Genomic DNA, 15,839 nt, shown 5'->3' with positions numbered 1-15,839 from the left:
TCCCCTGACCCCTGGAATCTCTCCCATCTCCCCGAAGTTAATAGTGGGGAGGCTGCAGACGGCGGTCCAGGTCAGGTGTTCAGAGGCCCCGGGCTGGAGAGGAACGAGAATTCTGTGAAATTAGCCACGTACTGGAGAATAAAGAGGAAGAAAGCTGACTCTGTATGGGGATACAACCTCTGGTTTTACTGGTCCTTGCTGAAGGGGCCCATCAGAGGGGAATAATGGCCAAATCCAGCATGGGAACACACAGTGGCTGTTGGGCGGAGCTGGGAGTTGCTGGAGGCGCCTCATCGCTTCCCTCCCCCATAATGAGCCTGGCAAGACCACTTTGTGAGGTTGATCCAGTTGGGTTAGGATGAGGCTGCCTCTGGGTCCTCTTCAGGAAATGATTACAGTTTGCAGTCTAACAGATAACATTCCTACCAAGGGCCTTTAATTGTGGAAGAAAGCCCCTGGCAATTCTTGTTTAATGGAATTCGTTAAAAGAGGCTCAAGCCGAATGATCTTCCCAGGAACCTGTGGAGACCACTGGGGTTTGTGTTGTATTTTGACATTGGCAGTTTCTGGCTTCAAAAGCACAGAGTTCCCTTCTAGCATAAGTTGTTTTTTTAAAATTTATTTATTTTATTTGTTTATTTTTGGCTGCCTTGGGTCTCCATTGCTACGCGAGGGCCTTCTCTAGTTGCGGCGAGCGGGGGCCACTCCTCGTCGCAGTGCACGGGCCCCCCACCACAGTGGCTTCTCTTGTTGCGGAGCACAGGCTCTAGAGCGCAGGCTCAGTAGTTGTGGTGCACGGGCCCAGTTGCTCCTCGGCATGTGAGATCTTCCTGGACCAGGGCTCAAACCTGGGTCCCCTTCACTGGCAGGCAGATTCCCAACCACTGTGCCACCAGGGAAGCCCCTAGCATAAGTTTTTTTTGTGTGTGTGGTACGCGGGCCTCTCTCTGATGTGGCCCCTCCCGTTGCGGAGCACAGGCTCCGGGCATGCAGGCCCAGTGGCCATGGCTCACGGGCCCAGCCGCTCCGCGGCGTGTGGGATCTTCCCGGACTGGGGCACGAACTCGTGTCTCCTGCATCAACAGGCGGACCCTCAACCACTGCGCCACCAGGGAAGCCCCAACTAGCATAAGTTTTTGATCAGACCGTTTATTGTATCATATACTTAATTTTATTAGGGAAGCTCTATTTTTGAAATATTTTATAAATGTGATTCTGCTTGGTAACAAAAGGCCACATGACATATACATTGAATTAGATAGGTGTCTGAATCGTTAGAAAAAATTTTCAAATGGTTTAAAAATACTGAAAAGGAGTTGTGTGGGATGTACACCCTGGGAGTCAGCGGAGATCTGGTTCCAGTCTCCCTCCCTCCTTAGGCTCCCCGGGCAGGCAGGGCCTCTGCCTCCAGTTCTCCCTCTGTTAAACTGGGGAGAAAACAAAACAATGTTGTGGTTTTAGAATAGGCAAGCGTCTGGGAATTCCCTGGCGGTCCAGTGGTTAGGACTCCGCACTTTCACTGTTGAGGGCCCGGGTTCAATCCCTGGTTGGGGCACTAAGATCCTATTAGCCGTGTGGTGCGGCTAAAAAAAAAAAAAGAAGAAGCAAGCTTCTGTGAATAGGTTCATACTAAAGTATGGTCTTTAATCAACTTTGAGGTGTAATTTATATGTGATACAATACACCTATTCTACTGTATCGTGCAGTATGAGTTTTAACAAACGTATATGCTTATGTAACTCACAGTAATCAAGATGTAGAGTAAAAAGCTGAAAGCGTTTCTTCCAAGATCAGGAACAAGGCAAGGATGCCCACTCTCACCACTTTTATTCTACATAGAATTGGAAGTCCTAGCCACAGTGATCAGATAAGAAAAAGAAATAAAAGGAATCCAAATTGGAAAGGAAGAAGTAAAACTGTCACTGTTGGGCTTCTCTGGTGGCATAGTGGTTGGGAGTCCGCCTGCCAATGCAGGGGACACGGGTTCAATCCCTTGTCTGGGAAGATCCCACGTGCTGTGGAGGAACTAAGCCTGTGTGTCACAACTACAAAGCCTGCGCTCTACAGCCCGTGAGCCACAACTACTGAGCCCACATGCCACAACTAGTGAAGCCCGTGCACCTAGAGCCCATGCTCCGCAACAAGAGAAGCCACCGCAATGAGAAACCCGTGCACCACAACGAAGAGTAGTCAGCCCACGCGCCTAGAGCCTGTGCTCCGCAACAAGCGAAGCCACCGCGATGAGAAGCCCGCGCACCGCAACAAAGAGTAGCCCCCACTTGCTGCAACTAGAGAAAGCCCGCACGCAGCAACAAGGACCCAATGCAGGCAAAAATAAATAAATAAACAAACAAACAAAAAAAACCTGTCACTGTTTGCCGTTAACATGATACTATATATAGAAAATTCTAAAGACACCTTCAAAAAACTATTAGAACTAATAAATAAATTCAGTAGGTTTGCAGGATACAAAATTAATATACAGAAATCTGTTACATTTCTATACACTAACAACAAAGTATCAGAAAGAGAAATGAAGAAAACAATCCCATTTACAATTGCATCGAAAAGAATAAAATGCCTAGGAATAAATCTAACCAAGTAGGTAAAAGACCTGTACTGGAAAAACTATAAGACATTGATGAAAGAAATTGATGACGACACAAACAGATGGAAAGGTATATCGTGCTCATGGGTTGGAAGAATTAATACTGTTAAAATGACCATATTCCTCAAGGCAACCTACAGATTCAGTGCAATCCCTATCAAAATACCAAAGACATTTTTCACAGAACTAGAACAAATAATTCTAAAATTTATGTGGAAACACAAAGGACCCCAAATAGCCAAAACAATCTTGAGAAAGAACAACAGAGCTGGAGGTAGCACATTCCCTGATTTCAAACTACAGTAATCAAAACAATGTGGTACTGGCACAAAAACAGACACATAGATCAATGGAACAGAATAGAGAGCCTAGAAACAAACCCATACTTATATGGTCAGTTAATCTATGGCAGAAGAGGCAAGAATGTACAAAGGGGAAATGACAGCTTCTTCAATAAATGGTGCTGGGAAAATGGGACAGCTACATGCAGAAGAATCAACTGGACTACTTTCTCACACCATCTACAAAAATAAACTCAAAATGGATCAAAGACTTAAATGTAAGACCTGAAACCATAAGACTCCCAGAAGAAAACATAGGCAGTATGCTCTTTGTTATCGGTCTTAGCAATTTTTTAAAATTAATTAATTAATTTTAATTTATTTATTTTTGGCTGCGTTGGGTCTTCATTGTTGCCTGCGCAGACTTTCTCTAGTTGTGGCGAGCGGGGGCTACTCTTTGTTGCGGCGCGTGGGCTTCTCATCGCCGTGGCTTCTTTTGTTGTGGAGCATGGGCTCTAGGCATGCGGGCTTCAGTAGTTGTGGCACACGGGCTCAGCCGTTGTGGCTTGCAAGCTCTGGAGTACAGGTTCGGTAGTTGCGGTGCACGGGCTTCATTGCTCTGCAGCATGTGGGATCTTCCCGGACTGGGGCTTGAACCCGTGTCCCCTGCATTGGCAGGTGGATTCTTAACCACTGAGCCACCAGGGAAATCTGGTCTTAGCAATTTTGGGGGGGCTGTGTCTCCTCAGGCAAGGGGAACAAAAGCAAAAATAAACAAATGGTACTACGTCAAATTAAAAAGCTTTTGCATTGGGACTTCCCTGGTGGTCCAGTGGTAAAGAATCTGCCTTCCAATGCAGGAGACACGGGTTCTATCCCTGGTCGGGGAACTAAGATCCCACATGCCACTGGGCAAGTAAGCCTGTGCGCCACAGCTACTGAGCCCACGCATCTCAACTAGAGAGCCTGCATGCCACAAACTACAAAACCCATGCGCTCTGGAGCCCACACGCCGCAACTACAGAGCCCAAGTGCTCTGGAACCTGTGCCCCACAACCAGAGAGAGAAAAACCCGCACTCCACAACTAGAGAGAAGCCCACACGCCACAACGGAGAGCCCCGCGCACCACAACAAAAAGATTCTGTGCCACAACTAAGTGTCACAACTAAGACCCGAAACAGCTAAAAATAAAAATAAATTAAGAAAAAAAAAAAGAGTAGACGGATGTAACCCTAAAAAAAAAACAAAAGAAAAACCTTTTGCACAGCAGAGGAAACTACCAACAAAACTAAAAGGCTACCTGCTGAATGGAAGAAGGTATTTGCAAACAATATATCTAATAAGGGGTTAGTATCCAAAATTTTCAAAGAACTCGTACAACTCAACATCAGAAAAACCCCCAAACAAAGAACAATTTTAAAATGGGCAGAAGACATGAATGGACATTTTTGCAAGACATGCAAATGGCCAACAGGCACATGAAAAGCTGCTCAACATCAGGAATTCCCTGGTGGTCCAGTGGTCAGGACTCCAAGCTTCCATTGCAGGGGGCACGGGTTCGATCCCTTGTCAGGGGACTAGATCCTGCATGCCACACTAAGATTTCTCATGCCGCAACTAAAAAGATCCCACACGCAGCAACAAAGATCCTGCATGCCACAACTAAGACCCGGCACAGCCAAAGAAATAAATATTAAAGAAAAAAAAAAAGATATATGCAACCCTGTGTTCGTTGCAGCATTATTTACAATAGCCAAGATAAGGAAGCAACCTGAGTGCCCAGAAATAGATGAATGGATAAAGAAGATGTGGTATATATGCAATGAAATATTAGCCATAAGAAGAGTGAAATCTTGCCGTTTGTGACAACGTGGATGGACCTAGAGGGTATTGTGGAGAAAAGGGGACCCTCACGCACTATTGGTGGAAATGAAAATTGATGCAGCCACTATGGAAAACAGTAGGAAGGTTCCTCAAAAAATTTGAAATAGAACTACCATCCAATCCAGCAGTTCCACTTCTGGGTATTTTTCTGAAAGAAAACAAAAACACTAATTCAAAAAGTAATGTTCACCCTTATGTTTATTGCAGCATTATTTACAATAGCCCAAGATATGGAAGCAACCTAAGTGCCCACAGATAGATGGGTAGATAAAGAAGATGTGGTATATATATATATATATATACATACATACATACATACAGTATAATGTTACTCAGCTGTAGAAAAGAATGAGATGTTGTCACACCATGTATGATCCTAGAGGGTATTATGCTAAGTGAAATGAGTCAGACAAAGACAAATACATAGGATTTCACTTATATTTGGAATCTAAAAAACAAATAGATGAACACAACAAAACAAAACAGACTGGTAGGGCTTCCCCGGTGGCGCAGTGGTTGAGAATCCGTCTGCCGATGCAGGGGACACGGGTTCGTGCCCCGGTCCGGGAAGATCCCACGCACCGCGGAGCGGCTGGGCCCGTGAGCCATGGCCGCTGGGCCTGCGCGTCCGGAGCCTGTGCTCCGCAACGGGAGAGGCCACAACAGTGAGAGGCCCGTCCGGGAAGACCCCACGCACCGCGGAGCAGCTGGGCCCGTGAGCCATGGCTGCTGAGCCTGTGCGTCCGGAGCCTGTGCTCCGCTACGGGAGAGGCCACAACAGTGAGAGGCCCGCGTACCACAAAAAACCAAAAAAAACAAACAAAAAAACCAGACTGGTAGATACAGAGAACAAATGGGTGATTGCCAGAGGGGAGGGAGTTGAGAGGGTGAGTGAAATAGGTGAGGGAGGTTGAGAGATTCTACAAACTAAAAAAAAATTAATAAAAAAGATACTACAAACTTCCAGTTACAAAATAAATGTCACAAGGGTGAAATACACAACAAGGGGAATATAGTCAATAATATTGTAGTGCTTTTGTATGGTGACACATGGTAACTAGACTTATCATGGAGCTGATGTAATGTATGAAAATATCGAGTCACTCTGTTGTGTACCTTGAACCAACACAGTGTTGTAGGTCAATTATACTTCAATTAAAATATAACAATAGGGAATTCCCTGGAGGTCCAGTGGTTGGGACTCCACTCTTTCACTGCTGAGGGCCCAGGTTTGATCCCTGGTCAGGGAACTAAGATCTTATCAGGTGCGTGGTACAGCCAAAAAAACCAAACCAAAACAAAAAATAATAAATGGGGCTTCCCCAGTGGCGCAGCGGTTAAGAGTCCACCTGCCAGTGCAGCGAACACAGGTTCAAGCCCTGGTCCAGGAAGATCCCACATGCCACGGAGCAACTAAGCCCGTGCACCACAACTACTGAGCCTGTGCTCTAGAGCCCGGGGGCCACAACTACTGAGCCCGCGTGCCGCAACTACTGAAGCTTGCGTGCCTAGAGCCCGTGCTCCGCAACAAGAGAAGCCACTGCAATGAGAAGCCCGTGCACTGCAACAAAGAGTAGCCCCCGCTCACCGCAACTAGAGAAAGCCCGCATGCATCAACAAAGACCCAACGCAGCCAAAAATAAATAAAATAAAAATAAATAAATTTATAAAAAAACAAAAACAAAATGATAAATGAATAAATCTCTTCTAGTTTAGAACAAAATGATATAGAACATTTTTATCTCCCATGAACTTACACCTTTGCAGGAAGTGCACACACGTCTCTCCAACCGGAGACAACTTCTGATCTGCCTTCTGTCGCTTTAGATTAGCTTGCCTGTTGTGGAATTACACAGAACAGAATCCTGCAGAGTGTTCTCTTTTGTGATGGAGCTCTGTTGTAAAAGCAGAGCTCATGTCCTTCTGGTCTTTAGAACATGTTCTTCCCCCAGGTGGCAAGAAGGCAAGTGCTTTATTCCCATCTGACTTAATGGTCTTGAATTTAAATCTCACAATCTGATGCCGATATATATAAAAGTAAAATGCTATAAAAATCCACGCAGTATTCGTTCTAACCTTGCGGCCCCCTGTTTTCAAGGTCAAAGATGAGCCAGACTCTCCTCCTGTAGCACTTGGCATGGTGGACCGCTCGCGAATCCTGCTGTGTGTCCTCACCTTCCTGTGCCTCTCCTTTAACCCCCTGACCTCCCTGCTGCAATGGGGAGGAGCCCACGACTCGGACCAGCATCCACACTCAGGCTCTGGCCGCAGCATGCTGTCTGTCGAGTCAGGTAGGTGGAAGGCCCCTTGTGCCACCCGGGCCTGGGTGGGCTGCTGTGGCAGGAGAAGGCCCTGCATGCAGCCACTCGGCTTGTCCGCCAGGTCCCGAAGGGCTTTCGTAGGGGGCCCCCACCTGCTTGCTTCTGATAGGGACTGGCATAAGTCGCATTTCGGAAGTAACAGGGCACACCCAAGTTCAGTCAGAAAGAGCAAAACAAATCAGGACCCTGTACTGCCGTAATTGGGGGTTTGAGGGTGTGGCTGTTTGAAGGGGGATGTGGTCTTCTTACTGCCTGAGTCATTAAACCAGTGGCCTAACCCTGCCTTGACTAACAAAGATTTTTGTGGCATCCTGCCCCGTAGCGACAAGGGCTACAGGGTTCCTAGTTAGGCTGTAGAACTGTCCCAGATTTGCTGTAGTGTGGATTAAGGTGCGTGTCTTATTCCTCCCCTATGCACTTCGACATTGTTACTAAGCGAAGCAATCGCATTTGTTCCAAAGATGAGGTAGGAGGCTCTTTGCTGTCACAGTGAGGGGTCAGTCAGGTGCCCTGCAGTCTCCCAGGGCTGCTTCAGGAGGTGCTTCCCCGCGGGCTCAGCTGAGACGCGCCTCCTTAGGTTCTGGGGGCTGGTTTGACTGGATGATGCCAACGCTCCTCTTGTGGCTGGTGAACGGTGTGATTGTCCTGAGCGTCTTTGTGAAGCTTCTGGTCCACGGGGAGCCAGTGATCCGGCCGCATTCGCGCTCCTCAGTCACCTTCTGGAGGCACCGGAAGCAGGCAGACCTGGACCTGGCCCGGGTGAGTCCTGCCGCCTGCCTTTCCCCTTCCTCCCCCAGGCTCGGCCCATAACTCAGCAACTTATTCCAACACCCCAGCGTATAAAAATACCCCGGGGGCAAGAGGAGGAGGGGACCCTCCCCCCAACAGTTACAGGGCAGCGGAGGAGAGGGCACCTAGGCAGAAGTGATTCCACGGACACGAGCTGAGCTCTCGTCTGTAATATGACGGGAGAGTAAAGTGCTCTGGGAGCGGTCAAGAGCAGGAAGGCCCTTCCAAGGGGAGAGGACGGCAGGAATAGGTGGGCTTCTGGGGGACTGGCAAGTAGATGGGTATGTCTGGAGTGTAGGCTATGTCGGGGGAGACGAGGGCTAAGGCTGGTCGTGTAGCTAGGGGGCCCAAGTTGGAGACGTATTTGACTAGTAACTGATTTGAGGTTTTTGTCCCAGTTCTCTGGAGAACCAGGAAGGGTTTTGAGCAGGAAAATTCGCTGCAAGTCCTCTTTTGAAATCAACAAAGGAGTTTATGGGAAGGATTCTGGGGCAAACTCACGGCACGGAAGGAAGAGTTAAACACCCGTGTCTCGGGAGGAACAAGGACCAGGACAGCCCACGGCAGCAGGTAGCCATGGGCTTGCTCTCCCCGCCTGCAAGCTGCAGAGCCCACAAGAGAGAATTTGGCCAGACAGTCCGTCAGTGGACCTGTCAGCCATGTCCAGGGCTGCGGCTACTGGAATATTGGTGTGGTTGGTGGCGCTACCCCTAACGCAGGATGACACGTACCCCTAGATGTTTATCCTAGAGACAGGCTCAGGGCTGTGTTTTACAAATGTCATTCTGGTGGCTGTATGAAGGGTGGGTTGGAGGAGGGAGACACAAGATGCATGGAAGCAAGTGAGGGTACTCTTAGAAGAGGCAGGGTGAGAGGTGACAAGGACCTGGAAATCGAAAGGAAAGGCGTGAATTCAAGAAGTACTCGAGATGTGAAATGGAAGGAAAGTGGCAGTGACAGTGACTCAGAGATGAGGGAGGCTGGAAGCTGTGGTGGGCTCCGTCTAACCGTGTTGCTTGGAAGTGCTGTGAGAGGGCTCTGAGGATGAGAAGCTTCCCGACCAGGAGGCAGGCCATGGGGGCCAAGATGGGTCGGGACCAGGGTGTGTTGGAAGCTGTGCGTCTGCCAGGGGAGGGCGCTCAAGGGCGAGTTGGATTGGTGAGTTGGAAGAGACAAGGGCCAAAGCCCGAGCCTTGGAAACAGCCAACCTTCCTGGGAAAGACGGGGAAGAGGAGCCAGGAGACACAGAGAAAGGCCCACCTCCTTTGGAATCTGTAAACACAGGTGCTCCTCCTGGCTGGAAGGATGGCAGCACCACCTCAGAGATTGTCATCCTCAGAGCACTGGCATCCACTTTCCCCTTGTAAGGATCCTCTTTTCTGTAATGGTGCAGGAAGGAAAGTACAGGTATCATACCCACTGCGTGATGGGAAAGGAGAAGAGCGTTTACTCCAGTTTCTCAAGACTGTGTCGCCTCCAGTAATGAGAAAAACAGAGAAAAAGGCCTTCAATACAGGGCAGTAGACTCCCCGCTAGACCCTCTCAGGTTGGCAGAGAGTTGTTCAGATCCTTGGTTAGAGTAGTTTAGCTGTGTATTTGCCTAAAACTGTGGTTCTCAAACGTCAGCAGACATTAGGATCACCTGGAGGCCCCGACCCCAGAGGCTCTGATTCAGTAGGTCCAGGGGAGGGTTAGGGTGGGGCACCAAGAATTCACATTTCCCACAAGATTCCCAGAGACCAGTAGCATCTAACAAGATGCTACTGGTCTCTGGGAACCACACTTTGAGAACCTAAAAGCCTAAAAGATCACGTCGTTCATCATCTAAATCCATGTCATCACCTCATGTATGAAAGCTACGGTGGGAAATTTTGAATAGTATTTGCTTGAAGATATAACACAGTACCATCCCAATTTAGTAAAAAGTCTGGGAGGAAATATATCAAACTGTCAGCAGTCATTCTTCCTGTGGGATAAGATTACAGGTGATTTCTTTTTACTTTTTTGTAGCTTTCTAAATTTTCCCAGATTTTCTTCAGTGAGCATGTATTACTCTGATAATCTGGAGGGGTGAACAGAAGGTAAAGAGTTTTTGTTAAAGCAAAACAAAAAGGCCACATCAAGGCCAGCGAACATTACACCTTCTTGCTTCTTGCTAGGGGGATTTTGCAGCTGCCGCTGCAAACCTGCAAACCTGCCTGTCAGTGTTGGGCCGGGCACTGCCCACCTCCCGCCTGGACCTGGCCTGCAGCCTCTCCTGGAACGTGATCCGCTACAGCCTGCAGAAGCTGCGCCTGGTGCGCTGGCTGCTCAAGAAGGTCTTCCAGCACCGGCGGGCCACCCTGGCCACCGCCGCAGGCTTTGAGGAGGAAGCTAAGACCAGCGCCCGGGAGGCAGCCCTGGCCTATCACAGGCTGCACCAGCTGCACATCACAGGTGAGGGCTGCCACCACGGCCCGTCTTGCCTCGAAGTGCCCCCGTGCCCTCGCTCCACCCTGGCGCGGTTTGCCAGTTTTCTGCCCCAGCTGAATGACGTCCCCTTCACACTCCCCGTTTAGGGTGGTTAGACAAACAGCCACGGCGGTAAAGATTGCAGTGCATCAGTTTAAGACACATATTTTTCACATTAACATCTCTACGCTTGGCTTTGTCCTCTACACAATGAATGTCATGGTTGAGCTGGCAGTGTTTTTTCCTTGGTGGTACTTAACAGTGAAACTTAAAATCGATGGCATCTTAGATTCAGTGAAATATGATCATTTATTTCATTCAACGAACTCCTGCTCTAGTAGAGAAGCAGACAGGTCAGCAAGTGAATTACAGTTCAGTGTGGTAGAGGTAGCAGAAGAATTGGATTTCAGTTCAGGGGAAGGGGTCCTTGTTGGGGAGCGTTTCAGGAAAGGCTTTCTGGAAAGTCTCGGCTTTGCATGAAAGGATGCGTGGAGTTCACCAGCTCTGCAGAAGGGGAGGTGCCTTCCAGGCAGAGGGATGCGTGTTCCCAAGGAGGAACCCCACGTGGGTGGCTCTGGAGGAGAATATTTCAGTGGTCCCCAGGGTGGCTGTGCAAGGGGAGAGGGATGGGAGCCAGCGCAGTGGAGGAAATGACGTCATCAGGTCTGTGCTTCTGAGGGCGAGAAGGTTCGCTCTGAAGAGAGGATTGAGGCTGCCTTCAGGGAGGACCAGTGGAAGCTAATGCAGGTGCCAAGAGGACAGGACGGAGAGAAAGGAGAAAGTGGGGTTGACCGGCCTTGGGGACTCATTGGACGGGAAGGGTAAGGAAAGGATCTAGCTAAGATGGTTCCCTAGTTTCTTGCTTGAGCGTTTGGGTGAACGCTGTTGCCACCAGCAAAGGTGAGGAAAACGAGAGGAAAAGCAGTTTTCTAGGGAGTAGGTGAGAAGTTCTGCTCGGGACACTTGCCTGTGAGACACCGAGGGGAAATGATGCAGTGGTGGGGGCCACGCTGGATCTGTAGGCCAAGGAAAGGAGCTGGGTCTTTGGCCTGCAGGTGAGAATGAAAACCATGGGCGCTGATGAGAGGGCTTGTGGAAGGAGACCGCACGGAAGGGGCAGGCCTGGGACAAGGAGTCGGGCGGAAGCTGCCTGAGAGGTGGTCAGGCAGGAGAGGCCGAGATGCTTGGTGTGGGGAAGCAAAGCCAGAGGGTTCAAGAGGGGAAGGTGCTCTGGGCCATCGATAAGCTGAGGGCAGAGAGCTGCAGTGGGGTGTGGTAGCAGGAAGGCAGTGGACGGCCCTGGTGGCTGAGGGAGCCTCAGCCCAGGCCCGGGGGACGGAGGTGAGACACTGGGGCCAGCTGTGGGGCGTGAACACCTGGGGCCTTCGCAGAGTTCTAGCAGAGGGCCATTTGCAGACCTCCTACCCTGCTCTGTGTCCCATGAGCGTGCCCGGGCCCGGGGGAAGGAGCCAGCTGCATCCCAGGTCTCTGATCTGGAGGCTGCATCTGTTCCGGAGAATTCCAGCTGGGATGGTTCACATCACTCATTCTGTCCACATTCACTGAGCACTCTGTGGGCCTGGCCCTGCGCGAGGCACCAAGGGGACAGAGGTGACTAAGAGGTGACGCGGTCCCCACACCGCCCTCCACCTTCCTTCCCTGCAAAGGAGAAGCCCAGTCGGTGGTGCCTCCGGGGGAGACCAGCACCTAAGGCCTGTGCAGAGCGGAGTCTGGGGGCTGATAAAAGACCAGCGAGGCTGGGTGGGGTCGGGAGGCCTGGCTGGGCCACCCCTGAGGCTCAGCAAAGCGAGGCGCCTGCTTGCCTTGGGCACCTCCCTGCTGTGGTGAGGACCGAAGCAGGCGGCAGCGTGAAAGCCTCAGAGCCTCGACGGGCCCCGGGGCCTGAGCAAGGGCACTCTGGTCCCTGAGTTCAGGGCCACCGCCGACGAGCTGTACAGCCCTCACGGGAGGGTTAGTAAGCCTCTCCTGGCCCTCCACCTCCACCCGTGATGTGTCCGCTGTCACGGCTCAGTTGTGTGTCACGTCCCCCCCTCAGAAGGGTGTGCGCTTACATACGGTGGGGTCTTGCTGAATGAAAATAAATTCACGTCAGTTTGTTCTTGGGTCTTTGTCTTTAATTTTTATAACCTTTCTCTCAACATTTGGAGACACAGGATTGTGATAGCAGGACGTGGCCATGCTGTTGACGCCGTTTTGGAAAGCGTCGCGGTTTGTGCCTCTGAGTCCCGTTCACCGGCCTGCAGTCATAGCCACTCCCATTACACAGGGCTGGGGCCGCGGGCCAGGCCCGTGACCTGTGTTTTCTCTTGTCGCCAACAGCCTGTGAGGCAGAAAGGAGCACACCGCTACTGAGTCACAGAGCCTGGCGCCCCATCCAGGACTGTCTGACCACCGAGCTCGCAGGCTTTCTCCTCCGGCCCTGCTGTTGCTCCGACTGTGCTTGAGAAAGCAGGCAAAAGCTTGGGTTGGGGGAATCTGTCAGCAATCGTTGTCCGTTTCTGCCGCCATAGGCAAGCTTCCTGTGGGATCCGCCTGTTCAGATGTACACATGGCTTTGTGCGCTGTGAACCTGGCTGAATGTGCAGAGGAGAAAATCCCCCCGAGCACGCTGGTTGAGATCCATCTCACGGCCGCCATGGGGCTCAAGACCCGGTGTGGAGGCAAGCTGGGCTTCCTGGCGGTGAGTGTCCTTCAGTTCCCTTCTGTGGACCTTTGCTGAGTGCCCTTCCCAGCCAGGAGCCAAGCTGTGAACATAGGTGTGGGCCCCCGCCCTTGGGGGCCGACCACCTAGAGGGGTAGACATTCATTCAGTGGGTCATTCCACAAATACTTAGGGCAGTGAACACAACAGATGAAATTCCTCCCTTACAAGCATAATGCCTCAGGGCATTTTAGTGCCCTGAGGTGAGAAGATGGATTCAGTGATAAGAGCGACCTGTTTTCAGGGATTAATATATGACTCTTCTGCTTGGAATCTTCTGGTTGTGTCTCCTGGTTCTTTTATTCACTCAGAAGTATTTCGATTTGGTACCTTGTGTTGATCACAGCACTGTGGGTCCAGAAGTGGAAAACAATGTATGTCTTGTGAGGAGCTCAGGTCAGATTCTGGGTGGGAACTGGGGTTTCAGGCGCCTCCAGTGAGCCTGACACAGGGCCAGCCTCGGGAATTCACAACTGGATAATTCACAGTCCTTGTTACCAGCTAGTTCCCAGCCTCTGCTGACCTCGGGCTTCCTCTTACTGCAGCAGACACAGGCACGTTTCATTCAATGTCTACTTTGGGTAGGCTGACGAACACATCAGCTCTTTCAGAAAAGAATGATCACATCCCCCCATCCGTTTCCATGTCTCATTAATAACGCTGGTGAGCTGAGAACGGCAGGAGCATGCCCTGTGGTGAGTTCCTTGAAGTGTGCGCCACCGTGATCTGGGTGATGAAGGGCATGGGAGAGCCCAGTGTACTTTCTGTGTCTCAACCCCGTTTCCAAGACCCAGATAAGACGTTCATTCAGCAAACGTGACTGAGTCCCTGCTCTAGGCCAGGCGCTTCCCAGGGAGGACGTGCAGTGGCAAGCAGGACATCCGCCCTGCCTGGGGGAGCACATAGTCTGCCAGGGAAGCCAGACCGGGACCAGGCCTTCGGGGCTGTAGATGAGCGTGAGGGTGGGGCTCATCTGGCTGCCCAGAGAGGACCCTGGGCTCCGACCCCATCTTAGAGCAGGCCAGGGTGGGCTTTCCGGGCAAAGCGAATCTAGGCTGAGAGCAGTCCTAGCGCTCTGGGCCCATGTCGTTACATTTGTGACTTCTCTGCCCCCGGAAGTATTTTGAAGGCATTAATTTTATGGAAATACAACATACCTACAGAAAAATACGCACATTTTAACTTGACAGCTATTTTCACAAAGTGAATTTACGCATGTAAACAACCACCCAGATCAAGAAGTGGTATGTTCCCATCACCCCCAAAAGCCTCCTGCAGGCCTTCACTCATGCTGCCCCCGCAGAGGTAACCGTCATTCTGATTTCTGTCACCGTAATTTAACCCACCTGTTGTTTGTTGTTCCTGTAAACCTTTTATTGAACTACAATATACATGTAGAAAAGTATGCAAATTTTAAGTACACAGGTCAGGGACTTCCCTGGTGGTCCAGTGGCTGGGACTCCGTGCTCCCAGTGCAGGGGGGCCCGGGTTTGATTCCTGGTCAGGGAACTAGATCCCACAGGCCGCAACTAAAAAAGATCCCACATGCCGCAACTAAAGATCCTGCATGCTGCAACTAAAGATCCCGCGTGCCACAATGATGATTCCCGTGTGCCACAACTAAGTACTTATTTGGCACAGCCAAATAACTAATAAATAAATAAGAAAATATTTTAAAATAATATTAATAAATAAGTAAATAAATAAATACACAGGTCAGTGACTTCACAAAATGAACACACTCTTATAACCAGCAGACAGATCAAGAAACAGAACACGACCAAGATCCCAGAAGCCTACCTTGGGCCCCTTGCAGTCAACAAACTGCCCCTCCCCGCAAGCCCTCCAGCCAGGTGACCACCATCCCCATGAAAGGAGAGTCACACATATGTCCTGTATATGTCTGGCTGTCTTCGCTCAGTGTCATATGTAAGGTTCATTTATGTTGCGTGTACTTACAGATTGCCCATTCTCATTACGTTATAGTGGTCCATTGTATGACTAGACGCTTATAAATGGACTTTGGGGTTGTTTCCTGTTTTTGGTTATTGTGAATAGTGCTGCTGTGAACATCCCTGTTCATCTTTCAGTGAACATGTGGCTGCGTTTCTGGGATGGCACTGCTAGGTCAGAGGTTATGCATATGTTCAGCTTCAGTAGACACTGCCAAAGTGGATGTACCAATTTTCACCTCACCAACAGTGGAAAGAGTTCCAGTTCTGCACCCTCACCAGCCACGTGACAGTGTTGTTTTCTTAGCCCTGCTGGTGGTATCTCATAGTTTTCATTTGCAGTTCCCAGGTGATGAAAGATGTTGAGTACGTTTTCATTGGCCATTTGGATAGTTTGTTGGCCATTTGGATAGTCTCTTTTGTGAAAACCCTGTTCAAGTCTTTTACCTGTTTTTTATTTGTGACGTCTCTCTTTTTGTTGGTTTGAGGTGTTCTTTATTCTGGCTGTGATCCTTTGTTGGATATGTGCTTTGCATATATTGTTTCCCTCTGTGACTTGCCTGTTCTCTCTCTCAATGGTGTTGATTGATGAGCACAAGTTCTTTTTTTTTTGGCTGTGTTGGGTCTTTGTTGCTGTGCGCGGGCTTTCTCTAGTTGCGGCGAGCAGGGGCTACTCTCTTCGTTGCGGTGCGCGGGCTTCTCATCGCAGTGGCTTCTTTTGTTGCAGAGCATGGGCTCTAGGTGCGTGGGCTTCAGTAGATGTGGCACGAGGGCTCAGTAGCTGTGGCTCGCGGGCTCTAGCGCGCAGGCTCAGTAGTTACGGTGTACGG

The 15,839-nt window shown here is 50.1% G+C and overlaps 1 protein-coding gene across 3 annotated transcripts in view; it reads left to right on the top strand.

Moving 5' to 3' along the window:
• Positions 1-15,839, top strand: part of SREBF2 (sterol regulatory element binding transcription factor 2) — a 39,535-nt gene that overhangs the window by 5,665 nt on the left and 18,031 nt on the right. For all 3 annotated transcript variants that reach the window (XR_008617593.1, XM_028490689.2, XM_028490688.2), the window contains exons 7-10: positions 6,873-7,065; positions 7,673-7,854; positions 10,044-10,320; positions 12,867-13,036. Coding sequence is in view for 2 of the 3 variants with exons in the window: in XM_028490689.2 (XP_028346490.1) it covers positions 6,873-7,065; positions 7,673-7,854; positions 10,044-10,320; positions 12,867-13,036 (822 nt within the window). In the remaining variant the exon portion in view is untranslated. The remainder of the gene's footprint in view (positions 1-6,872; positions 7,066-7,672; positions 7,855-10,043; positions 10,321-12,866; positions 13,037-15,839) is intronic.

The sequence above is a fragment of the Physeter macrocephalus genome, chromosome 6 (assembly GCF_002837175.3).
Source record: "Physeter macrocephalus isolate SW-GA chromosome 6, ASM283717v5, whole genome shotgun sequence".
In the NCBI taxonomy this organism is placed as follows: Eukaryota; Metazoa; Chordata; class Mammalia; order Artiodactyla; family Physeteridae; genus Physeter; species Physeter macrocephalus.
This window is presented reverse-complemented; position numbering and strand designations above follow the sequence as displayed.